This window comes from Dendropsophus ebraccatus, chromosome 1, assembly GCF_027789765.1.
Source record: "Dendropsophus ebraccatus isolate aDenEbr1 chromosome 1, aDenEbr1.pat, whole genome shotgun sequence".
NCBI lineage: Eukaryota > Metazoa > Chordata > Amphibia > Anura > Hylidae > Dendropsophus > Dendropsophus ebraccatus.
Window position 1 is genome coordinate 211,831,328 of NC_091454.1, and position 25,854 is coordinate 211,857,181.

Consider the following 25,854-nt stretch of genomic DNA (forward strand, 5'->3'; position numbering starts at 1 on the left):
CTTGGTGTACTATAGAGTTGACAGAACTCCCTGTATAGACATGGTAGTCACCCTGATTGGAAGAGATACCCAAGCAACCTGACACTCTTCTGAAGGGCCCTTGACCATTTCCTAAGGGCCCTATTCCACAGGACGATTATCGTTCGAATTATCGTTACATCGTTCGGATCTAAACGATAATCGTTCGGTTGAATAGCAGTTAACGATTAAACGACGAGCGAGAAATCGTTGATCGTTTAATAAGACCTGGACCTATTTTTATCGTTGCTCGTTAACATTTAATAAGACGTTGTTCGGTCGTTTGCAATGAACGCAAAAGCCACGACAAGACGACCGCAAGAACGATCATAAGTAACGATTATCGTTCCATATAAATGGATGAACGATTTCAGGCCGTTCGCAATGGCGGTCGTTTAAAATCGTTTATCGTTAATGATTGTGCGAACGATAACCGTCCCGTGGAATAGGGCCCTAACCCTTTGAGTCAGAGGGACAAGGACAGGCAGCCATTTTTTTAAAGGGGTTATCCAGCGCTACAAAAACATGGCCACTTTTCCCCCTACTGTTGTCTCCAGTTCAGGTGCGGTTTGCAATTAAGCTCCATTTACTTCAATGGAACTGAGTTTTAAAACCCCACCCAAACTGGAGACAAGAGAGAAGGAAAAGTGGCCATGTTTTTGTAGCGCTGGATAACCCCTTTAAGCATAGGAGACTCACCTATACCCAGTGTTTTACTAGAGCCCAGCTGACTATTCAAGCTGCCATGCTTAAAAGTGTAAAAATAGAAGTACACGTGCACCATATAAATCAGGAGGCCTTACCATCCCCCATATTACTTGCTTTCCCACAGGACCTACAAACTACAGGACGTCCTGGCATGGATGATGGACACGTTGTACACCGTATTCTCTCCGCGCACAGGAGTCTTCCCATCAAACATCTGGAAACGCTTAGTAAGAGCAGATCCCGAGCGTTCGGCCTCGTCCCTTTCATCAGATGCCAACAAACAAGTGCTAGGATGTGGTGCTCCCTATCAGGCAGAGTGGTGTATTTTCCATTAGTTCCTGTGTAATCTGGTAATGGCAGTGACCAGATATATTCCATTAAGGGAAAAACGGAAATACATTTGGGTAACAGAGGGCCCTAGGTGCTAGAAAACCAAACACATACTCCTCGGCTTTGGCCCCCCCCTCCCCACCGCTTCTGTTATGGCGGCTTCTGGTTCCTGGTGTTCTCAGCTTCCTACTGTTTCCAAGGAAGAGCCAACTCAACCAATCACTGGCTAAAGCAGGTCGCCAGCGCAAGAGCAAACGGACAGGAACCGCAACACTGGAGGTAACAGAGGCAGGTGAGTATGACCTTCTCTAAACTTTTTAACGTATATGTCCAACTGTTCAGCGTTCCAGTACTTTTTCCACAACTTGCTGTTCTCTAACCAGTAAATTAGTATTTAAACAGTTCTCCTCATCACACTGTGCACATATGGACATCATGAGATCAAGACGACGCCTAAAGGCCATCAGTTATGTCTCCCACCTGCTGCCCGTCTTCCCCATACACAGGAACGTTCGGGATGGCTGAGTATTCCTGTATTCTGTATGTGGAGGGGGAGGGTAAGACGCAGCCAGAGCGCTTTCTCTGCGGCTTATCTCCCTCTGAACAAAGGGGTCGGTTGCAATTCAGTGCTAAAATTTGATTTACACTGAGCAGAAATGATGGCCACCAACAATGTTTGAGACGTCAAGGAGAGCACTATGCATCAGCCACTGTGGCCTTTGTTGGTAATACAGTGTACAGGGCAGGTTGTATCTAGTCGTGGTGGTGTTACAGTGTACAGGGAAGGAGTGTCTAGTGGTGGTGAATCTCCAGTGTACAGGGCAAGTATGTCTAGTAGTGGTGGTGTTACAATGTACAGGACAGGTGTGTCTATTGGAGGTGGTGTTACAATGTACAGGGCAGGTTGTGTCTAGTAGTGGTTGTGTTACAATGTACAGGGCAGGTGTGTCTATTGGAGGTGGTTCTACAGTGTACAGGGCAGGTGTGTTTAGTCAATACAGAACTGCCCTATACTCTAAATGGTTTTAGCATGTGTAGGTCGGTCTCTCTATGTATCTATATGCTCTGGGATGAAGGTAGAATTATGCACTCCCACCGCTTGGTGTCACTCTACATTTTACACTACTTAGCACAGCTGAAGGAAAAGCTATTGAAGGGTTAACCGTGAACGTGTATTTTCTCATGTATTTTACTGTGTATGCCACTGTGTTATCCTGACTGAGAACCAATCCCTGAGCTAGGTACCTCACACTCGTCCCACCTCTGCCCCCTAGCCTATTGTAAGCTAGAGTTTAAAGGGGTACTCCAGCAGAGGGGCACTTTTGTGCTGGGACCGGGGAGGAGGTGGCCGAGGGAAAAGACGTCCACTCACATCCCCGGTTCCAGCGGTGGGACCCGCATCGCTGCACTCCGGTGCCCGGCCGCTTCCGGGTGTCTGACGCGGGTCTGAGACGTGACGCTCAGCCACTCAGTGTAGGAGGCGAGATCAGTTTCAAGTCTGCTCAGATCCCGTCTCCTTCACTGTGTGAACGAGAGGACCTGAGACGTCACGTCTCGGGCCCGCGTCAGACACCCGGAAGCAGCCGGGCACCGGAGCGCCGCGAATCGGGGAGGTGAGTGGACGTCTTTTCCCTCGCCCATCTGCTCCCTGGTCCCAGCAAAAAAGTGCCCCCACCGCTGGAGTACCCCTTTAATGTCTACTGGTGCCTTCCTGCCCAATCAGACAGTTTGAGGTCATTTATGCTGAGGAACAGAAAGTTTGTGACAGATTATCCACACTGGGGGGCCATCTTTGCCTAAAAACTTGACAGGATTATACACACAGCGGTTAGGTAAGAGCAACTAAAGCCAAGAACTCTGCTGCAACATGGTAGGTTACCTTACGGATCCCCCTCTCCCCGACCCCCAGCTTTATCCACTAGGTGGGGCCTGCTTTCCTGGATTTATGTCACTCAGTGCCCTTGGACAGCAAGAGGCAGATTGCCAGAGCTGTGGATGCAGGTATTTTTTAAGATATCAAAAGGATTATTCTCAAGTATACCTGCCAGTCAAGCAGTCATTTATCAAGTCTCCCAAGTCCTCTAAACAGTACACCTGCGTGTGGCAGTCATTTCAAGTATTATATCTCCTGTCCCAGCTCATTACAAAGGATATCAGTTAGTGTCTCCAAACTGTCTTTATTGCACCTTTATTCAAGAGATTACGTGAATGTGCAGTACACGTTATACCAAACGTTTTGCCTCTAAGTACTTACTGGACTCTGTAGTTCACCTTCACTGCATTTACCTTTAATGGGCATGTGTTGGTACATCCAGAGGTGGGAACATACCTCTCCTGGCCACTGTGACAAGTTGTTCACTATCACCTGCCCTAGATTACAACATCTGGCCCCTCTGGGTTACCGCAAAGAGTGGGATACCATGCCTCAGCAGACAATAAGGCGACTTATGAACAGCAATATTGTTGCTTCTATTTCACTGGCCCATGATAGAATATCACTGCAACGGGAACTTTTTACATTATCCAGATATTTCACCCCCAAGCCAACGAGTATATGCACACATAGAACCTCCTTTGATTTTGATGGTGACCATGTAATGTTCTATTTCACCTGTGGGGGCACTGCAGGGAAACTGAATACCTGCTGCTAGGCTTCCTGTCAGATCACAGGTGTTCCCAGCAATCTATGATCATCCTATTTTCAGTGAACCCTTCTTACATAACATAGAAGAGCAGAAAACACCTTTAAAACAGTAAAAAAATAATAATAATTTGCAAGAATGATTGAAGAGACTAATCGTCCTATGACGGTAATGGCCTGGCTTGTACAAGTTATACTGGGATTATCTTCCGGCTTCAGGATTATAGATTAGTGATGGATAATCTACCTGTATCATGGGTCATTACATAGGCCAGATTAAATCTATACAATCCTATTGTTATCCTAGGAGATAAGCGGCTGCAGAAGGGTCTGATGTCCACTCTTCTCCCCCCAACTACATAAACTTGACATAATGGAGGCATTTATGGTGCTTCTCTGCCCCTGAAGATCCTGTCTTTAAGTTGTATGTCTACGTTACGCTCTATACTTCGGAGCATACGCCTATAGCGATCTACACGTACGGTCCATATAGAAATGATGAGCCGTACACTGCCTCCCCCGCGGCCTCTCAGAACCCCCTTTCAGGTACCGGATTCCACTGCAGTTTATATTGGGCAGCACTGGCCGTCCACTGTTAGTTTAGCCTTATTTACTAAGGATGAAGAACTCCTTTCATTACTTTGGCTGGTGCTGCCCGCATCAACACAGCAACACATGGTCAGCCAGGCTGGTACCGTGCAAGAGCAACAGGAGGCGATCCGTCACTACCATGGTGCCATAGAGAAGGGGGGGGGGGTATGTGGTGGGGGCAAGGGAATTCCAGAGAAGAGGTGGTCTTGGTGGAGTACCTGGAGGTTCCTAAGAGGATATAGGGGGGAGGTGTCAGCAGGCAGGCAGGCAGCCTGACACATGGGTATGGCATCTGAAGAACGAGACGGATAAGACTGTTTACATCAGAGCGACCATCCCAGATTCTGTTACCATCCCTACCCTGTTTCCCTGAAAATAGGACATCCTCTGAAAATAAGACCTAGTGGAGGTTTAGCTGAATATGAGGCCTCCCCTGAAAGTAAGACCTAGCAAAGTTTTTGTTTGGAAGCATGCCCGCCGAACAGAACACCAGGCCATGAAGCTGGGATTCTTTTTAGCCCTCTGTCCATTGCAGAGCAGCTGCATGCAGGACAAGAAGAGCGTCACCTGCCGCCAACCCCAATGTTCCCTTCCGTGGCTGTCACTTGTAAATGTGCAGGCAAAGCATCAAAAGGCCCGACGCCTGCTGCCATCCCTTTGTCCCCTACCACACAGTTTGCTGTTATCCCATTGCCTACCGCCGTACCGTACGCTGTCCCTGCTGTTCTGTACGAGTGTGCTGTGGTGAGCTCCACCTGGTGGCCAGAAGCCGCCATAATGTACGCCCATGCTGTGCATGTGATGTGTGAATTCTTCTTCATAAAAATATAAGACATCCTCTAAAAATAAGACCTAACGCATCTTTGGGAGCTGTCTTATTTTCAAGTAAACATTGTATGTTCCCCATTGAAACGAAAGATGTCTAAGCCAATGAGAGCCACCGGTATCTGCTATATGATGGATCCTGTGCAGCTATGGACTGGGTTGTAGTGGCGCCAGTCTGCTCCTTATAAAGCCAAGTGTATCGTTGAGATCTCGGGGAGGGGACAGGACGTGGTACAGACAGTAACAGCCTGGTCTTATGTTGGAGGATGGATGAATACACAACATGCTCTGGAGTTGGATCACCTCCACTACTAGGCCTGCACAATGCATACACAATGGGGCCCAACTCCCCAAAAGAAGCCACAGCGCACCCCCCTCTGATAGCAAGAGCATAATGCCCCTACCCAGTACTACCAGCCTGGCGCATGACAACCCAAAATACTAACACAGTGACACTTAAAGGGGATCTCCCCCTCTAGTTACCATTGTACATAGGGCAGGAGGTAAAGTATAGTCTTAAGTGGAGTTATTGCTGCAGTGATATGGAGGTCGTCGATATAGGACGTATCCATGTACAAACACAATATAGTATAGGCTGAAGGTGAAATAAATTCTAGTCATAGTTCTAGCTCTCTGACTAGTGAAGGTGAGTGGTAAATCCTAGTGATCTTTACCCATGTTGTCATATAGTACTAGGGATAAGACTAGTGATAAGCCATTACATTGTACTAGTGATAAGAGGCCACTTACAGGCCACTAGCTCTATCCCTACACGTTATCACATCCCACAAGTGAGTAATACAATGTAATGTTCTTGAGAAAGGAGCGCAGGTTATCACAGTGTAATATTTATCTGACCAGGTTATCAGTCACTTCTAGATAGATAAGATACATAATACAAGCAACAGGTCTATGACTACGGGTTATCGCACTGCACTAGTTCTATCACTACAGGGTTATCACACTGCACTAGTTCTACCACTACAGGATATCACAATGCACTAGTTCTATCACTACAGGACATCACACTGCACTAGTTCTATCACTACGGGATAACACACTGCACTAGTTCTATCACTACAGGACATCACACTGCACTAGTTCTATCACTACAGGACATCACACTGCACTAGTTCTATCACTACAGGACATCACACTGCACTAGTTCTATCACTACAGGATATCGCACTGCACTAGTTCTATCACTACAGGATATCACACTGCACTAGTTCTATCACTCCGGTTATCACACTGCACTAGTTCTATCACTCCGGTTATCACACTGCACTAGTTCTATCACTCCGGTTATCACACTGCACTAGTTCTATCACTCCGGTTATCACACTGCACTAGTTCTATCACTACGGGTTATCACACTGCACTAGTTCTATCACTACGGGATCACACTGCACTAGTTCTATCACTACAGGACATCACACTGCACTAGTTCTATCACTACGGGATAACACACTGCACTAGTTCTATCACTACAGGACATCACACTGCACTAGTTCTATCACTACAGGATATCGCACTGCACTAGTTCTATCACTACAGGACATCGCACTGCACTAGTTCTATCACTACAGGATATCGCACTGCACTAGTTCTATCACTACAGGACATCACACTGCACTAGTTCTATCACTACAGGATATCGCACTGCACTAGTTCTATCACTACAGGACATCACACTGCACTAGTTCTATCACTACAGGATATCGCACTGCACTAGTTCTATCACTACAGGACATCACACTGCACTAGTTCTATCACTCCGGTTATCACACTGCACTAGTTCTATCACTCCGGTTATCACACTGCACTAGTTCTATCACTCCGGTTATCACACTGCACTAGTTCTATCACTACAGGATATCGCACTGCACTAGTTCTATCACTACGGGTTATCACACTGCACTAGTTCTATCACTACGGACATCACACTGCACTAGTTCTATCACTACGGACATCACACTGCACTAGTTCTATCACTACGGGATATCACACTGCACTAGTTCTATCACTACGGGATATCACACTGCACTAGTCCTATCACTACGGGACATCGCACTGCACTAGTTCTATCACTACAGGACATCACACTGCACTAGTTCTATCACTACAGGACATCACACTGCACTAGTTCTATCACTACAGGACATCACACTGCACTAGTTCTATCACTACAGGACAACACTGCACTAGTTCTATCACTACGGGATATCACACTGCACTAGTTCTATCACTACGGGACATCGCACTGCACTAGTTCTATCACTACGGGTTATCACACTGCACTAGTTCTATCACTACAGGACAACACTGCACTAGTTCTATCACTACGGGATATCACACTGCACTAGTTCTATCACTACAGGATATCACACTGCACTAGTTCTATCACTACGGGTTATCACACTGCACTAGTTCTATCACTACGGGTTATCACACTGCACTAGTTCTATCACTCCGGTTATCACACTGCACTAGTTCTATCACTACAGGACATCGCACTGCACTAGTTCTATCACTACGGGTTATCACACTGCACTAGTTCTATCACTACAGGACATCACACTGCACTAGTTCTATCACTACAGGACATCACACTGCACTAGTTCTATCACTACAGGACATCACACTGCACTAGTTCTATCACTACAGGACATCACACTGCACTAGTTCTATCACTACAGGACATCACACTGCACTAGTTCTATCACTACAGGACATCACACTGCACTAGTTCTATCACTACAGGACATCACACTGCACTAGTTCTATCACTACAGGACATCACACTGCACTAGTTCTATCACTACAGGACATCACACTGCACTAGTTCTATCACTACAGGACATCACACTGCACTAGTTCTATCACTACAGGATATCACACTGCACTAGTTCTATCACTACAGGATATCACACTGCACTAGTTCTATCACTACGGGTTATCACACTGCACTAGTTCTATCACTACAGGACATCACACTGCACTAGTTCCATCACTCCGGTTATCACACTGCACTAGTTCTATCACTACGGTTATCACACACAGACTGCGGGGAGACTATAGCAGTATACGCGCAGCTCAGTGACTTTTGGGGCTGTATCATTTGCGCACCCTCGTATCTCTACAACTTTAGATAACACAGATATCACACAGAAAACATGAGCTGTGCCTAATGACAAACTCAGCGCGGCTCCATCTGTATAGAGAGCGCAGGCTGATCCCCATGTGACGGCTCTCGGGCAGTGCTGGTATCCATGTACCATGCACTGTGTACACCAGGCCATGATGTGCCAACACCCAGATGGCTACCCCCATCACTTACCATGCTTCCCATAATAATTCTCCTGATCCCCCATGCTGCTGCCTCTCCTGCAGTCACCCCTGCTGCTGCTTCTCCTCCTCCTCTCACTGCTGCTGCTGCTGCCCACTCCCCTCTTACCTCCCCCACCCGCCTGCCTGCTCTCAGCCTCTCTCCCCCACCCATGTCAGCTGGTCCCAGTCACCCAATTACACCTCCTAGTCTCCTCCAAACTGGTCTGACTGGTGTCAGGTTCATAGAGGCGGAGGAGGAGGAGGGCTGATGCAGGCGGCAGGGGCACCCAGCCTGGGGGTGGTGAGGGTAGAGCCCCCCATGTGCAGCTGTTGTGCGGCATCAGTCAGGGGGCAATGCCACCATCTACTCTGCTAATACCGCTATTACTTATGTACTATACACAGACCGTGGGCTTAGATACAGCAGCTCGGCAGACAGTATCACACATGATAGCTTAGATACAGCGGCTCGTCAGACAGTATCACACATGAAAGACTTAGATACAGCAGCTCGGCAGACAGTATCACACATGACAGGCTTAGATACAGCGGCTCGTCAGACAGTATCACACATGACAGGCTTAGATACAGCGGCTCGTCAGACAGTATCACACATGACAGGCTTAGATACAATGGCTCGGCAGACAGTATCACACATGACAGGCTTAGATACAGCGGCTCGGCAGACAGTATCACACATGACAGGCTTAGATACAGCAGCTCGGCAGACAGTATCACACATCACAGGCTTAGATATAGTGGCTCGGCAGACAGTAACACACATGACAGGCTTAGATACAGCGGCTCGGCAAACAGTATCACACATGACAGGCTTAGATACAATGGCTCGGCACACAGTATCACACATGAAAGGCTTAGATACAGCAGCTCGACAGACAGTATCACACATCCCAGGCTTAGATACAGCGGCGTGACAGACAGTATCACACATGACAGGCTTAGATACAGCGGCTCGGCAAACAGTATCACACATGACAGGCTTAGATACAATGGCTTGGCAGACAGTATCACACATGACAGGCTTAGATACAGCGGCTCTGCAGACAGTATCACACATGACAGGCTTAGATACATTGGCTCGACAGACAGTATCACACATGACAGGCTTAGATACAATGGCTTGGCAGACAGTATCACACATGACAGGCTTAGATACAATGGCTCGGCACACAGTATCACACATGACAGGCTTAGATACAATGGCTCGGCACACAGTATCACATGTTAGGCTAAGCAAACAGTACAGGCTTAGGTACACTTACAATGTCCTATATTATGGGCTTTGATACAGTGGACAGTATGAAACATGATGGGCTTAGATACAGTGGTTTGGCAGACAGTATCACAAATTATAGACTTAGATATAGTGGCTTGACAGACAGTATCACACATGATGGGCTTAGATACATCAGTTCGGCAGACAGTATGAAACTTGATAGGCTTAGATACACTGACAATATCACTTATTATGGACTATGATAGGGCATCCAGTAGACAGTATGACAAATAGCAGGCTTAGATACAATGGCTGAACAGACCCTATAATTAGATATATATTATCGCCGACCGCTTTGTATTATATCACAGTATATTGTATATAATGTAGCTGATAATCCTATCTCGTCTGCATCCGGCTGACAGTACACATTCATACCGCCATTACATATATGATTGCTGGAGATATAAGACAAGGCAGCGGCTGATAACAGGGAGCAATAGACTGCATTTAAAGGATTTATCCAGGCTTAGAAAAACATGGCCGCTTTCTTCCAGAAACAGCATCACTCCTGTCCTCAGTCCCCAGTCTAAACAAGTTGTTGCATCTTTACCCCTCCCCATCTATACTCCCCATAGCGTCACATTTCCTCACCCCCCAGGCTACGGCTTTTACTGATTGTTGTGTCACGACTCGCCACATATGACCACATCCAGCTTCCGTACTTCACATACTCAGAGCCGCCAAGATGTCGATCTACATCACGATTTTACATATATAAACACGTTGCTTGTGGGTTATAGTGCTTGTGCCGGCTGAGCTCAGCTAATCTGAATATGACTGATACAGGATACAAGCCAATTGGTAGTCACCCAGTTTAGCAAGAGAAGCCATCATGGCCGGCAGAAATTCCAACATTCCATTGATTTCAATGTTCTACCATGTAATGCTTCATCTCGCCTGTGGGGGTGCTGTAGGGAAGCTGAACACTTGTTACCAGCTTCTCTTGTGGATCATGACTGTTGCCATGGAATTCTGCAGAAGGACGCCATGACGGCAGCTTATCTTGATTTCCAAAATAGACTTTCCCTTTAAATAACGGAATAGGAGCCTTTATTTTCAGGGGAAAGCTGTGAATTGTAGAAGATGGAGGTGAAATAGCCTCTTTGTGTCAGTCAGCGCTGTGCGTGCAGTGGATGGACGCGGCTGCCAGGAAATGCCAGCAGATTAGTAGGTAATAGGTTACTGGAAATATACCGTCCAGATGAGAAGACGTTAATATAACGCTACATGGGAGTGATCGCTAGAGATGGCGGCTTATAGGGTTTTGTTTATTTCACTGGGACATGAGGCATCTTTGGCCACACCTATAGGAATACTGTGAAAAGTTACGCCTGACTACAACTTTTACACAAGGTAGAAGTCAAGTTGCCAATGCGGCGCAATCCAGTCACAATCACCTAGTGATAAATTGAGATCATGGACCGTTAAATTCTAGAATGAAAGGACTTTACACCTGTGGAAATGTAACCGCCACTGGTCAGAACTGACCTCATGATGTATGACAAATCGATAATTTGGGGGGGGGGGGGTATGGATTCTCATTGAAAAGACCCAGTTGGTGTATGAAGACTTATTTTAAAAGAGTACTCCGGCAAAAAAAAAAAAATCTTTTAAATCAAAAAGTTATATAGATTTGTAATTTAATTTTATTTAAAACTCTCCAGTTTTTCAATACTTATCATCTGCTGTATGTCCTGCAGGAAGTGGTGTATTCTTTCCAGTCTGACACAGTGCTCTCTGCCGCCACCTCTGTCCATGTCAGGAACTGTCCAGAGCAGGAGAGGTTTTCTATGGGGATTTGTTACTGCTCTGGACAGTTCCTGACATGGACAGAGGTGGCAGCAGAGAGCACTGTGTCAGACTGGAAAGAATACACCACTTCCTGCAGGACATACAGCAGCTTAAAAGTACTGGAAGGCTGGAGATTTTTAAATAGAAATAAATGACAACTCTATATAACTTTCTAACACCAGTTCATTTGAAATAAAAAAAATTGCCTGAGTACCCCTTTAAGTCAATGCTCCAAGTGAAAAACAGTATGCAAATTAGTTCTCCTCCAGACAAGTAAACTACGGTATGTCAAAATAGTCAAATCAGAATATTACAAATCCCTAGGATTCTTCTATAAGCGACTCACTTTCTGGATAGTTTCTACCGAAGCTTTTAAAAATCCCTCAATGAAATAAATGGAAACTGACTTCTTGGAGGGTCTTTCTGGAACCCCTAGAATAGTATAGTTATAGGGTGACAATACAATCTTTGGTCTTATATTTGTCTTCCTCTACACTATGTAAAGTTGTCCTTGTTGAGGTTTAGAAAAAAAAAAACTAAAATAGGTCAAGATGCCAATGAGGTTGCCCGCCGACTGATTATGACAGAGGAAGTTGAGGTGTAGGTTGAACTTGATGGACTCTAGTCCTTTCTCAACCTTGTTAGCTATGTAAGTGACCAGGGATTCTTAAGAAAAAGAGAGGACACAGAATTAACTCTGTATTAGATGCAGCTCAGTTGCTTTCTGTTCAATACTGTTAAGTTGCAATACCAAAGACAACCTTTTGACAGGTGTGGCACTGTTTCTGGAAGAAAGCAGCCATTTTGTTTTGTATCTAATCCTGCCTTACTCCATTAGATTTATAATAGTCGTTACCTTTCTTTTACAGATTCCAATTTTCTTCATTTTCTTCAATGTGTCTCCATGGTAACAGACTACAAACACTGTGTAGTCTGATTCTGCAGTCAAATTCCCTTCCATCTGTTCCTTACATTTAATATGTCCCTGTGACATATTAAAACTTTTAATATGTCACAGGGACACGACAAAAGTTTTGATCGGTTGGAGTCTCACTTCTGAATCCCACTGATCAACACTTTTTACATGCCTCTGTTTTTGTAAAGGTGCCCATAAACATTATACTAAAGGAGGTTGAACCTTCCGGCTCTGGCAGGTTCGGCCAACAGTATATGTTTCAGTATATAACAGTATATGTTTCAGACTGCAGCTTACCCCTCCCGATATGTAACACATGAACATTCATCTGTTCTAAACATCCATGTGTATGGGGAATCGGGAAGAGATAAAAATATGAAAATGTTCTGGGACCTTTAGACTGTAGGATCAGACTACACATTCATTGTTTGTAGTCTGTTACCATGGAAACACATACATCTACATAGCAGTTTTAGCCAAATTTCAATCATTTTGTCTCATATGGTATAGGAATTTGTCCTGAATTTTCCTAAACCTGGCTGATGGCAGCTACGAGGGCAATAATACTGTATACACTCTCTTTCTTGGGCCCAGGAGCTACATTACGCCTCCAGTAACCGAGACATGTGGGCAGGTAGATGATCTGACACTGTCTTAGCCGAACCAAGATTTCACTGAAACAGGAAATGTTTTTTTTTTCTTTCGTTCTACAGCCTAATCTTTGCCCATCTGTTTCCTCCAGAACACATGGGATCACTCTCAGCATTTCTAGGGTCCGGGTTGTAGAACTGTTTTATCCTGAAAGGAAACAGGAAAGTTGATCCACCCACTATTTTCTTATTCTATACATAAATCCTTAAGACTCGTGTTAACTCTTCGAGGGTGTTTCCGTGTCACTCCAATAGAATACTGACACCAGATAACCTAAATATACACAGATCCCAGACCAGATAGTCTAATAACTACTGCTCCTCCAGAGCCCCTGAGCTAATACAGACCCCAACACAGACTCCACCTTAATAAAGACCACAGACTTGACTCTTCCTTAATAAACTATCCTAAAACAAAGACCCCAGACCAGGCTTTTCCTCAATAAAGACCAGGCCCCAAACCAGACTTCCATAAATAAAGTCCCCAGACAAGACTCTGTGTGATACAGGACCCAGACAGGACTAAATACATACAGACTCCCTGAATACAGGCCCAGACCCTCCAATAAATACAGACCCCAAACCACACCCCTTATATACAGACCTCAGACAAAACTACATATACAGGCTTTAGACCAGACTACCAATAAATACAGACCTGATTACATTGATTGGTTACATTACAATTGGCCACCTTACATACACACCCCAAACCAGACTACCCATAAATATAGACCCCTGATTACCCATAAATACAGACCCCAGACCAGACTACCCATAAATACAGACCCCAGACCAAACTACCCATAAATACAGACCCCAGACCAGACTACCCACAAATATAGACCACAGAACAGACTACCCACAAATATAGACCACAGAACAGATTACCCATAAATACAGACCCCAGACCAGACTACCACATTACCCATAAATACAGACCCCAGACTACTCATAAATATAGACCACAGACCACATTATCCATAAATACAGACCCCAGACCAGAGTACTCATAAATAATAGACCACAGACCAGATTACCCATAAATACAGACCCCAGACCAGACTACCCACATATACAGACCCCAGACCAGACTACCCACATATACAGACCCCCAGACCAGACTACCCATATATACAGACCCCAGCCCAGACTACCTATATATACAGACCCCAGACCAGACTACCTATAAATACAGATCCCAGACCAGACTACCCACATATACAGACCCCAGACCAGACTACCCACATATACAGACCCCCAGACCAGACTACCCATATATACAGACCCCAGACCAGACTACCCACATATACAGACCCCCAGACCAGACTACCTATATATACAGACCCCAGACCAGACTACCCACATATACAGACCCCAGACCAGACTACCCACATATACAGACCCCAGACCAGACTACCCACATATACAGACCCCCAGACCAGACTACCCATATATACAGACCCCAGCCCAGACTACCTATATATACAGACCCCAGACCAGACTACCTATAAATACAGATCCCAGACCAGACTACCCACATATACAGACCCCCAGACCAGAGTACCCATAAATACAGACCCCAGACCAGAATACCCATAAACACAGACCCCAGTCCAAACTACCCATATATACAGACTTCAGACCAGACTACCCACATATACAGACCCCAAACCAAAGTACCTATAAATACAGACCCCAGACCACATTACCCATAAATACAGACCCCAGACTACCCATATATAAAAACCCCAGGCCAGACGAACCATAAATATAGACTAGAGGATTACCCATAAATACAGACTACCCACACATACAGACTGCGTACCAGACTACCCATAAATATAGACCCTAGACATATACTCACCTCTCTAAGTTCCCGCACTCTATTCCTGGGCACTGCCAGAAATAACATTTTGAACCACCAGGCCATTCTCTTGTAATGGGTCAGAACCATAACAACTGTCACAGAGGCAAAAGCGCACTCACACAGCATCCCCCTAGTGTTTATAGGCCATGATTCACTCTTCTCAAAGTTGTCATCCATCGGATTTTCTGATACGTAGCTTTACCAGGATCTGCGGCAGTACACAGCACCCATTTACATGTAAGTGAAATGTACCCTCTAAGCCGACCAATATAGCTCATATTCTCCTATCCTCGAGCTACTGGGAATGTGTTTAGGCTACCTAAGCTGACCGCATGGAGAATCCGCCCAGGCCTATCGCTGAGTACTACGCTTATTTGTACAGTAAGATAAGAGCACCCTGTGGAGCAATAACCACAACGTCCGCTATACGGCAGCACTATCCTGCCGGCTTACCGTTTTCATAACAAAGATGACATCATCGGTGTGAATGCGGACTACATACAACAATGCCGAGGTGTTAACCCCTATGCTGCCACCAATGCTGCACATGAGGGTGGGAGCACCAGTGACAGGTATTATAAGAGATCATAGTATAAGTCTGTATATGGGCAGTGTGTTCTGGATATCACAGAAGGTCCTGGCCTATGGTGGTCTATAGCAGGGGTAGGGAACCTTGGCTTTCCAGTTGTGGCAAAACTGCAACTCCCATCATGCCTGGACAGCCAAAGCTAAAGCTTTAAGAGAAACAGATTGCTGATCTCAGGGAGAAAAGCCAAACGACAACGCTGCCGGCTGCTAGTGAAAGCGCTCAATGCAGTGATATCCTAGGTGCATTGCCCCCTGGGAAACATGAACATGCAAAAGAGGAGCCGGTGGAGCCTCATTGAAGAGTCTCAAAACACAGGACTTGACTTATAGGGCCACTTAATATGGTGGTTTCCTAACAGGAGCTGCCCCTTGGCTGGGTCCTTCCCGGAGGGATATCTGGCTAGTCCTGTGTTTTGAGACTCTTCAATGAGACTCCACGGGCTCCTCTTTTGCATGTTCATGTTTCCCAGGGGGCAATGCACCTAGGACTTCACTGCATTGAGCGCTTTCACTAGCAGCCGGTGGTGTTGTTGTTTAGGTGGTCTCCCTGAGTTCAGCAATCTGTTTCTCTTATGGCTCTACTAGGCATTGCTCCCACCTAGCCAGAATCCTGCTCCACACTGATGAGGGGCAACACCCCGAAACAGCTGTATGTGGATGGTTACCTAGCCTTGGTTTATCCCTTGTCATTACAGTATCTGGTGGGCCCCAGATACTTCAGTCTGACACGGACAGTGGGAAAAGGTAGGATGAGGCCTATAAGTTTCGGGCCCTATAAGAGCGTACAATACAGGTTATAGGATCTATATTTAGTATAACACGAGGCCTACAGAGTCGGATCTATGTTTTCCGCACAGGAAATGCTCTTTACATGTTACCAGATAAGAGGATGAGAATTTGGCACATGATAGCAGAACATCAGACCATATATCATCCTCATAGTTCCCCTTTCTTATGGTCTGTTATGTTACTCATAACCTCCATCCATGTTGCGTTGGCGTCTTGGTCTGTACAGATACATGTATATAGGCTTTGTATACTGTAGACCAACTTTCGGCCCTCCAGCTGTTGCAAAACTTCGCTTTGGCTGTCCAGGCATGATGGGAATTGTAGTTTTGCAACAGCTGGAGGACTGCGAACTTGACACCTGTTCTGTAGAATTTCAATATTCAGTAGAATTTGAGTTCTGTAGGGGGGGCGCTATATTTTGATTTTGCTTAAAAGAGCCCATACATCTTCAATAGCTATCTGGCACATATTGATTTAGCCGACAGGTATCTGCTGCTCCCCTTATATTCATCGGTGTTAAAGTTTAACATGCCCAACGCTTTTCTCCTCTGACAGGATTTTTCAGGGGAAAGCCGGAAGGCCACCATACACTATGGACAGCTTGCCTGTCCCACTCATAGTCAACAGGTTCCAACAACTACTGACTAACAAGTATAGGACTTGCTAGGACAAGAATAACCATCTAGAGGGGATTGTCCAGGCAATGGCATTTCCTTCACTAAGAGTAATACTACAAGTACTGGCACCCTTTGAAGACTAATGGGAACGGATGGCAAGGAAAACAAACTAGAGGAACCATCATCAAATGACCGGCTGAGGTTTATTCTGGGCAAATGTGGGAGAAAACCTAACACAAGAAGTAGATAGGGATGAGTAAGAAAGACGTATGTGACTGAGAAGCATGCCGAGCCTAAGGGAAGACTCTGCAATCTGGAGAAACACCATTCATATGGTTACATGGAGTAATAGGAGAAGATATAGGGAGGATATATGGAGTAATAGGAGGAGATATAGGGGGATATATGGAGTAATAGGAGGAGATATAGGGAGGTATATGGAGTAATAGGAGGAGATATAGGGGATATATGGAGTAATAGGAGGAGATATAGGGGGGATATATGGAGTAATAGGAGGAGATATAGGGGGGTATATGGAGTAATAGGAGGATATATAGGGAGGATATATGGAGTAATAGGAGCAGATATAGGGAGGGTATATGGAGTAATAGGAGGAGATATAGGGGGGATATATGGAGTAATAGGAGGAGATATAGGGAGGTTATATGGAGTAATAGGAGGAGATATAGGAGGATATATGGAGTAATAGGAGGAGATATAGGGAGGATATATGGAGTAATAGGAGCAGATATAGGGAGGGTATATGGAGTAATAGGAGGAGATATAGGGGGGATATATGGAGTAATAGGAGGAGATATAGGGAGGATATATGGAGTAATAGGAGGAGATATAGGGGAGGATATATGGAGTAATAGGAGGAGATATAGGGAGGTTATATGGAGTAATAGGAGGAGATATAATGAGGATATATGGAGTAATAGGAGGAGATATAGGGAGGTTATATGGAGTAATAGGAGGAGATATAGGAGATATATGGAGTAATAGGAGGAGATATAGGGGGATATATGGAGTAATAGGAGGAGATATAGGGAGGATATATGGAGTAATAGGAGGAGATATAGGGAGGATATATGGAGTAATAGGAGGAGATATAGGGAGGATATATGGAGTAATAGGAGGAGATATAGGGAGGATATATGGAGTAATAGGAGGAGATATAGGGGGGGGTATATAAAGTAATAGGAGGAGATATAGGGGGGTATATAAAGTAATAGGAGGAGATATAGGGGGGTATATGGAGTAATAGGAGGAGATATAGGGGGGTATATGGAGTAATAGGAGGAGATATAGGAGGATATATGGAGTAATAGGAGGAGATATAGGGGGGTATATGGAGTAATAGGAGGAGATATAGGGGGGTATATGGAGTAATAGGAGGGTATATGGAGTAATAGGAGGAGATATAGGAGGGTATATGGAGTAATAGGAGGAGATATAGGGGAGGATATATGGAGTAATAGGAGGAGATATAGGGGGGTATATGGAGTAATAGGAGGAGATATAGGGGGGTATATGGAGTAATAGGAGGAGATATAGGAGGGTATATGGAGTAATAGGAGGAGATATAGGGGGGATATATGGAGTAATAGGAGGAGATATAGGGAGGATATATGGAGTAATAGGAGGAGATATGGGGAGGATATATGGAGTAATAGGAGGAGATATAGGGAGGATATATGGAGTAATAGGAGGAGATATAGGGAGGATATATGGAGTAATAGGAGGAGATATAGGGAGGATATATGGAGTAATAGGAGGAGATATAGGGGGGTATATGGAGTAATAGGAGGAGATATAGGGGAGGATATATGGAGTAATAGGAGGAGATATAGGGGGGTATATGGAGTAATAGCAGATATAGGAGAGGTTATATGGACTAATAGGAGGAGATATAGGGAGGTATATGGAGTAATAGGAGGAGATATAGGGGGGGTATATAAAGTAATAGGAGGAGATATAGGGGAGGATATATGGAGTAATAGGAGGATATATAGGGGGTATACGTAGTAACAGGAGGGGTTATACGGAGTACGTCACCCATCATTGTCTGTATACTATGGCCCAGCTGTGTAGATAGAAGAGATGGGAGTCTTACCGTAGGCTCCATCAGGAGGCGTCTTGTCTCCGCCATCCCCCTCCATATCTCAGCTCTATCTCCTCTCTATATGTCTGGGTGTTGCTGTATAGCAGGGGCTGCAGTCTGTGCACAGTGCCCCCCCTGTCTCCATACAGCAGCGCTGCTCCCCCTCCTCCGGCTCTGATGAATTCCTCAGCCCCTCTGCTCCTCCAGATGTCACTTCTGCAGCAGCCTGGCCACACCCCTACTCTTGACAATGACACCACACCCTGGAGGCCCTCCACCAATAGGAGTGAAGGGGGCGTGGCCTCAGTGAGTCCCTAGGTTAGAAAGCATTCCGCTACCTTCTCACACTCAGATCGGCTCTGTCTTAAAGGAAGTGTTATTTACTAAAGATGTACCCGGCACAGAACACAGAGAAATGGCTCAAGGCTGGCATAGATGCCAAGATTTAACCCTGCGATGTCAGGAGGCATTTTTATTACTAGAGTAATATCACCCTTTAAGAAAATAGGATATTGAGCTTTGACAGTGGTGAACTCCAATCCTGCGCTCCTGTAGTGTCACACTGTCATGGGTGACGGGGTCACTTATATACAGGGAGGATTAGAGGGGGATAGAATTACAGTTACATATCAGGCGGTGTCACATGTCATGTGATCATGTATAAGTAATGCTGGGTGTTTCAGGTAAGTGATAATAAGATCCTCCGGGGGTTGTGACATCAGTGCTCCTCACATATGTCACTTAAAGGGGAACTGCAGTATAGAGCATTAGTAGATTTATCTGCTGTACCCACAGGTATACCCCAAGAGTCCTAATAGGGTCTTCTGATTTAATGGGGAAGAGAAGTTCCCCCACCGATAGTCCAAGGAGGGTAGAGGCCAGAGAGGGTGTGCCTCATCCTGGGGGACTCCTGTGCTGCAGAGAGACTCATGGTAATGGGCACTGCCACTGGACTATGGTGATTGTGATGGATCCTGCTGGTAGCCAGGAACTCTTATAACCAAGAGACAATACTTATAAGATAACACGAAGGCTGAAATTGGCCCTGGTTCCTGGAGGTCCCCTAAAGTGGCCTTCAAATCCCAGTCCATTATTCCATGTCACATAGCTCCTCCCTCCTGTCTGTGTCCCCCTGTGGTGGGAGAAGCAGACTCCATATCACATAGCTCCTCCCTCCTGTCTGTGTCCCCCTGTGGTGGGAGGAGCAGACTCCATGTCACATGACTCCTCCCTCCTGTCTGTGTCCCCCTGTGGTGGGAGGAGCAGACTCCATGTCACATAGCTCCTCCCTCCTGTCTGTGTCCCCCTGTGGTGGGAGGAGCAGACTCCATGTCACATAGCTCCTCCCTCCTGTCTGTGTCCCCCTGTGGTGGGAGGAGCAGACTCCATATCACATAGCTCCTCCCTTCTGTCTGTGTCACCCTGTGGTGGGAGGAGCAGACTCCATGTCACATAGCTCCTCCCTCCTGTCTGTGTCACCCTGTGGTGGGAGGAGCAGACTCCATATCACATAGCTCCTCCCTTCTGTCTGTGTCACCCTGTGGTGGGAGGAGCAGACTCCATGTCACATAGCTCCTCCCTCTTGTCCATGTTGCACTCTGGTGGCAGGGACAGACCTCAGGTGCCTTGTAAATCCTCTTTGGTGCCCTCTTCTAGCAGGATGAAAATACCCAGCCTTAGGGTAACACTACATATCTCCACACAATGGTTCAGTGAAATATGTTTGCATTTTATTGTCCACAATAATCATGTGTATGTTCTGCGGTCACATTATATTGCAGCACATTTACATATGTCCTTGATGATGGAGAACGGTCTGAACAACATCCCCCCTCCCCCGCTTGTTACATGCCGTATCTTCCATCTCTTTCATGTCTGTGCCTGAACCCGCACAGCTCTGCTGTTTCTGCTTTCAGTATCATCCACATCATCTAAAGTTGCAGACATTTGCAATGTTAATTTCGCATTTATTTTTCTTGTTTTATTAGGGGAAAGCCGCTGCCAGACATCTCTCCATAGCATATCACCAAACTAAAATCAGGTTTAGACCGAACTGGAAGAAAAGAACAACCTGCCGCCCTCCAGCTGTTGCAAAACTACAATTCCCATCATGCCTGGACAGCCGAATTGTCGTTTAGCAACAGCTGCGGGTTCCCCTTCCTTGCTCTACACTCCCACCCATCGCTCACATACATCTGGACCTTCACCATCTGCCATGAAGAATCTAAAGAGGTTTAACATCCTCTCACTTGGAGACAGGATCCCAATAAAACGGGACAGGGACGCCCATCTTACGTGCAGGGACAGCTTTAACTAGAAATTGTCACTGTTGTTCTCCTCCATGAGATATCCTGTGGGATTCCTAACATATTTGTCAATCAACTTCAGTTCAAAGACGGAGATCAGAGGCACCCAGCCGCCGTAGCAAACAGAGTTCCTTTATACGAAAACCAGGCAATACATGTGGAGTGGATGAATTAGCAGGCTACAGCTGTGAAGAAGCGGCTGTCCAGTGCCGGTTGTTAGGGGAAATCTGTCTCCAGAAACAATCACAGCAAGACAGAACACAGAAAGTGAGGTCGGGGCTTAGCACATGCTTTGTGCAGGAAAAACAATAGGACCTGCCCCATCCTTCTCTCTTTGCCTTCATTTGTCAGGGGAGAGGTGGGAGGCCCCCCATACCTATAAGAGAGTTAGTCGTGAGACTCAGCCAAGTTGTTTCTACTGTGTATGGGGCCTTTACAAGTCAAACAATGTACCATGTTTTAGCATAGTAACTATTGCTTAAAATTTTGCTTCCTTACTAGATTGGTTATTATGGGAGCCAGTGATGTCATACCATGCCTACTAAAAACAACTATTGATGTCATCGTGCAGTTACAGTGATGTCATACAATGCCTACTAAAAACAACTAGTGATGTCACCATGCAGTTATAGTGATGTCATACCATGCCTACTAAAAACAACTAGTGATGTCACCATGCAGTTACAGTGATGTGATGTCATACCATGCCTACTAAAAACAACTAGTGATGTCACCATGCAGTTACAGTGATGTCATACAATGCCTACTAAAAACAACTAGTGATGTCACCATGCAGTTACAGTGATGTAATACCATACCTACTGAAAACAAATAGTGATGTCATCGTGCAGTTACAGTGATGTCGTACCATGCCTACTGAAAACAACTAGTGATGTCACCGTGCAGTTCCAGTGATGTAATACCATGCCTACTGAAAACAACTAGTGATGTCACCATGCAGTTACAGTGATGTCATACCATGCCTACTAAAAACAACTAGTGATGTCACCGTGCAGTTACAGTGATGTCATACCATGCCTACTGAAAACAACTAGTGATGTCACCATGCAGTTACAGTGATGTCATACAATGCCTACTAAAAACAACTAGTGATGTCACCATGCAGTTACAGTGATGTCATACCATGCCTACTAAAAACAACTAGTGATGTCACCATGCAGTTACAGTGATGTCATACCATGCCTACTAAAACAACTTGTGATGTCATTGTGCAGTTACAGTGATGTCATACCATGCCTACTAAAACAACTTGTGATGTCATTGTGCAGTTACAGTGATGTCATACCATGCTTACTGAACACAACTAGTGATGTCATCGTGCAGTTACAATGATGTCATGCTAGAGATTGACAGGCTAAGGCGGAAAGAAAGGACCATTTTGATACATATAATCTGTCCTCAGGATTCACTGCAATGTAATAATCAGAATATAATATAGCCCCTTGTTACCTGCTTGTTGATGGTTTCCAGATATTTTTTCAACATTGCATTGTATAAAAAAATAAAATAATTATTGAAAGGTGTCCCAGCCTCGCCCCTTGGCTATATAGTTACCAGTGTGGACTATTCATATAAAGTGATGGCACTGCCCCAAACAGTGGCTTAGATGGTGTCTCTGTCTAAACATTACCGAGACTAGAAGAGAGAAGTGAAAGTGGAGTTATAGGAGCGCGACTTCCTTCCTCACCAGCTTTGTGATATATACGTTTATAGTCCTTTCTACTGAAAAACGACAATACATATAGTACCTGTCACTGGTGCCCCCTATACTATACTGGGACCACCCATCTATAAGGACTTACCTCTTGCACTGTGCTGGGTTTCTGGCTCACCAGTCATGACTGTTCAAGATGGTGCTGTGTATCGGTGTGGGGTTGTGGATGTTGGTCAGCTGGGATCTGTAGTTCCACACACAAATGCTACAAGGTCATGGTAGCTGGCATGGGATCTAGACCCGGGGAGCTCCAGATATTTGGGTGATGGGAGTCAGTCGTCTCTCCTGGGGCACGCTTAGATACAGCACCTGGCTGTGGTACGTTGAGGTTCCCTTGGTGCTAAGCAGGTGCAGCGGTAGCCAGGACACCGGGAGATGGGAGGACGAGACCAGAGATGAGTGCACAGCGACAGGTAACTTTACTCTCAACAAAGGAACCGAGCAGGGGCGTAGCGGCACAGTCCTTGAATCCTTGAATACAGATGGTATGGGTGGTGAAGAGTTAACCCTTAAAGTCAGGAGGACTTCTGAGATGTTAAAAGTTCCAGAACATCACACAGTAGTCCAGACCTGACCAGGGGTCCACCAAGGTTTGGGTTGCTAAGAGGTCCTGTTACCCCTCTCAGGTACTGGGAAAGGTCGTCCCCTCAAAGGTTGCAGAAGGGAGCTATCCCTCAGGTCAGGATGGTGCGGTGTGCCAAGGGCTCTGCAATGGTGCCAAGATGTGTACGAGTGTGCAAGGGCTCTGCAATGGTGCCAAGATGTGTACGAGTGTGCCAGGACTCTGCAATGGTGCCAAGATGTGTACGAGTGTGCAAGGGCTCTGCAATGGTGCCAAGATGTGTACGAGTGTGCCAGGACTCTGCAATGGTGCCAATATGTGTACAAGAGTACCAGGACTCTGCAATGGTGCCAAGAGGTGTACAAGTGTACCAGGACTCTGCAATGGTGCCAAGATGTGTAATGGTGCCAAGCTATCCCTCAGGTCAGGATGGTGCGGGTGCCCTCGATGCACAGTACTCCACTCACACCAGGATTTACAGGGCTTCTATAAAGAATGATAAGGATAACACTCCCCATTCTAGAAGGTCACTGGGTACTGCTAGAGCTGAACTCAATGTGGGTGAAAAAGATTGGTTATCTTTACACTGACCACATGTAACAGCCATACCAGAACACAGTGTACAACATAGTCTCACTATTTACTGCATTTACTATTCACAACTGGTCATGTGCGATTCTAATGGACTGATCACAAAAACACCACGTGTACCGGGACACTGCAATGGTGCCAAGATGTGTACGAGTGTGCCAGGGCTCTGCAATGGTATCAAGATGTGTACGAGTGTGCCAGGACTCTGCAATGGTGCCAAGATGTGTACGAGTGTGCCAGGGCTCTGCAATGGTATCAAGATGTGTACGAGTGTGCCAGGACTCTGCAATGGTGCCAAGATGTGTACAGGTGTACCAGGGCTCTGCAATGGTATCAAGATGTGTACAAGAGTACCAGGACTCTGCAAACGTATCAAGATGTGTACGAGTGTGCCAGGACTCTGCAATGGTGCCAAGATGTGTATAAGTGTGCCAGGGCTCTGCAATGGTGCCAAGATGTGTATAAGTGTGCCAGGGCTCTGCAATGGTGCCAAGATGTGTACAAGAGTACCAGGACTCTGCAATGGTGCCAAGATGTGTACAAGTGTGCCAGGACTCTGCAATGGTGCCAAGATGTGTATAAGTGTACCAGGACTCTGCAATGGTGCCAAGATGTGTACGAGTGTGCCAGGGCTCTGCAATGGTGCCAAGATGTGTACGAGTGTGCCAGGACTCTGCAATGGTGCCAAGATGTGTACGAGTGTGCCAGGGCTCTGCAATGGTGCCAAGATGTGTACGAGTGTGCCAGGACTCTGCAATGGTGCCAAGATGTGTACGAGTGTGCCAGGACTCTGCAATGGTGCCAATATGTGTACAAGTGTACCAGGACTCTGCAATGGTGCCAAGAGGTGTACAAGTGTACCAGGACTCTGCAATGGTGCCAAGATGTGTACAAGTGTACCAGGGCTCTGCAATGGTGCCTAGGTCAGGTACTCTTTAGCTCAAGGTCCTGGGGGCACTCCTCTGGGCTTCCTCTGTGCTAACCTCTTCCTGCCAAGAGCAGAGGCCCCGCCAGCAATAACAAGATGCCTGTCAGATTCCTAATACTGATTCATGATGCTCCATCCCCATTCATACAGCTGCAGGCACCTAAGACTACAGGAATAGTAGTAGCTGCATCCGTGCCCTGGTGACCAGGTGCCCCTGTGCCATATGAAGAGACACCAGAGATATAAATGTCACAAGGTATAGGGGGGGGGGGCTATTAAAAAGCCCTCCCCTCTCCATAGGTTACACAGGGCTTGACTGATGTAAAAGAGTCGATTATATAATATATAACTTTTACTTATTCTATTATCAGCTCTGCAGCTTACCAGGAGGCAATGTTCTGTGTTATGTATTAATCAGTCAGTATAAGTCACTGTCCGGTTACAGAGGTTTTGGTGCTGTGTGACAGGAGAGCTGACCGTACAATGCAATCACCCCCAGGATTTTCTGCTTCTGAATGTGGATGCACATCAGCTGTACTTATGCTGCGTTTACACAGAGCGATAATTCGCCCGACTTTACGATTAACGATGTTGGAGTAACATTTTTTTTTTCATAACAGTCAGCGTTTAGACGGTACGATATATCGTACGGAAATTCCTTTTG

At 45.8% G+C, this 25,854-nt stretch overlaps 1 protein-coding gene across 4 annotated transcripts in view; it reads right to left on the bottom strand.

The window, feature by feature from the left end:
• The window catches only part of SLC44A2 (solute carrier family 44 member 2 (CTL2 blood group)), a 60,975-nt gene that overhangs the window by 21,536 nt on the left and 13,585 nt on the right, over nucleotides 1–25,854 (bottom strand). For 2 of the 4 annotated variants that reach the window (XM_069946594.1, XM_069946582.1), the window contains exon 1: nucleotides 19,081–19,276. The exons of 1 other annotated variant lie outside the window; for it this stretch is intronic. In XM_069946594.1, the coding sequence (XP_069802695.1) occupies nucleotides 19,081–19,126 (46 nt within the window). In that variant the 5' untranslated portion in view covers nucleotides 19,127–19,276. Of the gene's footprint in view, nucleotides 1–8,453; nucleotides 8,542–19,080; nucleotides 19,277–25,854 lie in introns of those variants that run through there. One more of the 4 variants, XM_069946587.1, reaches the window with a different exon arrangement.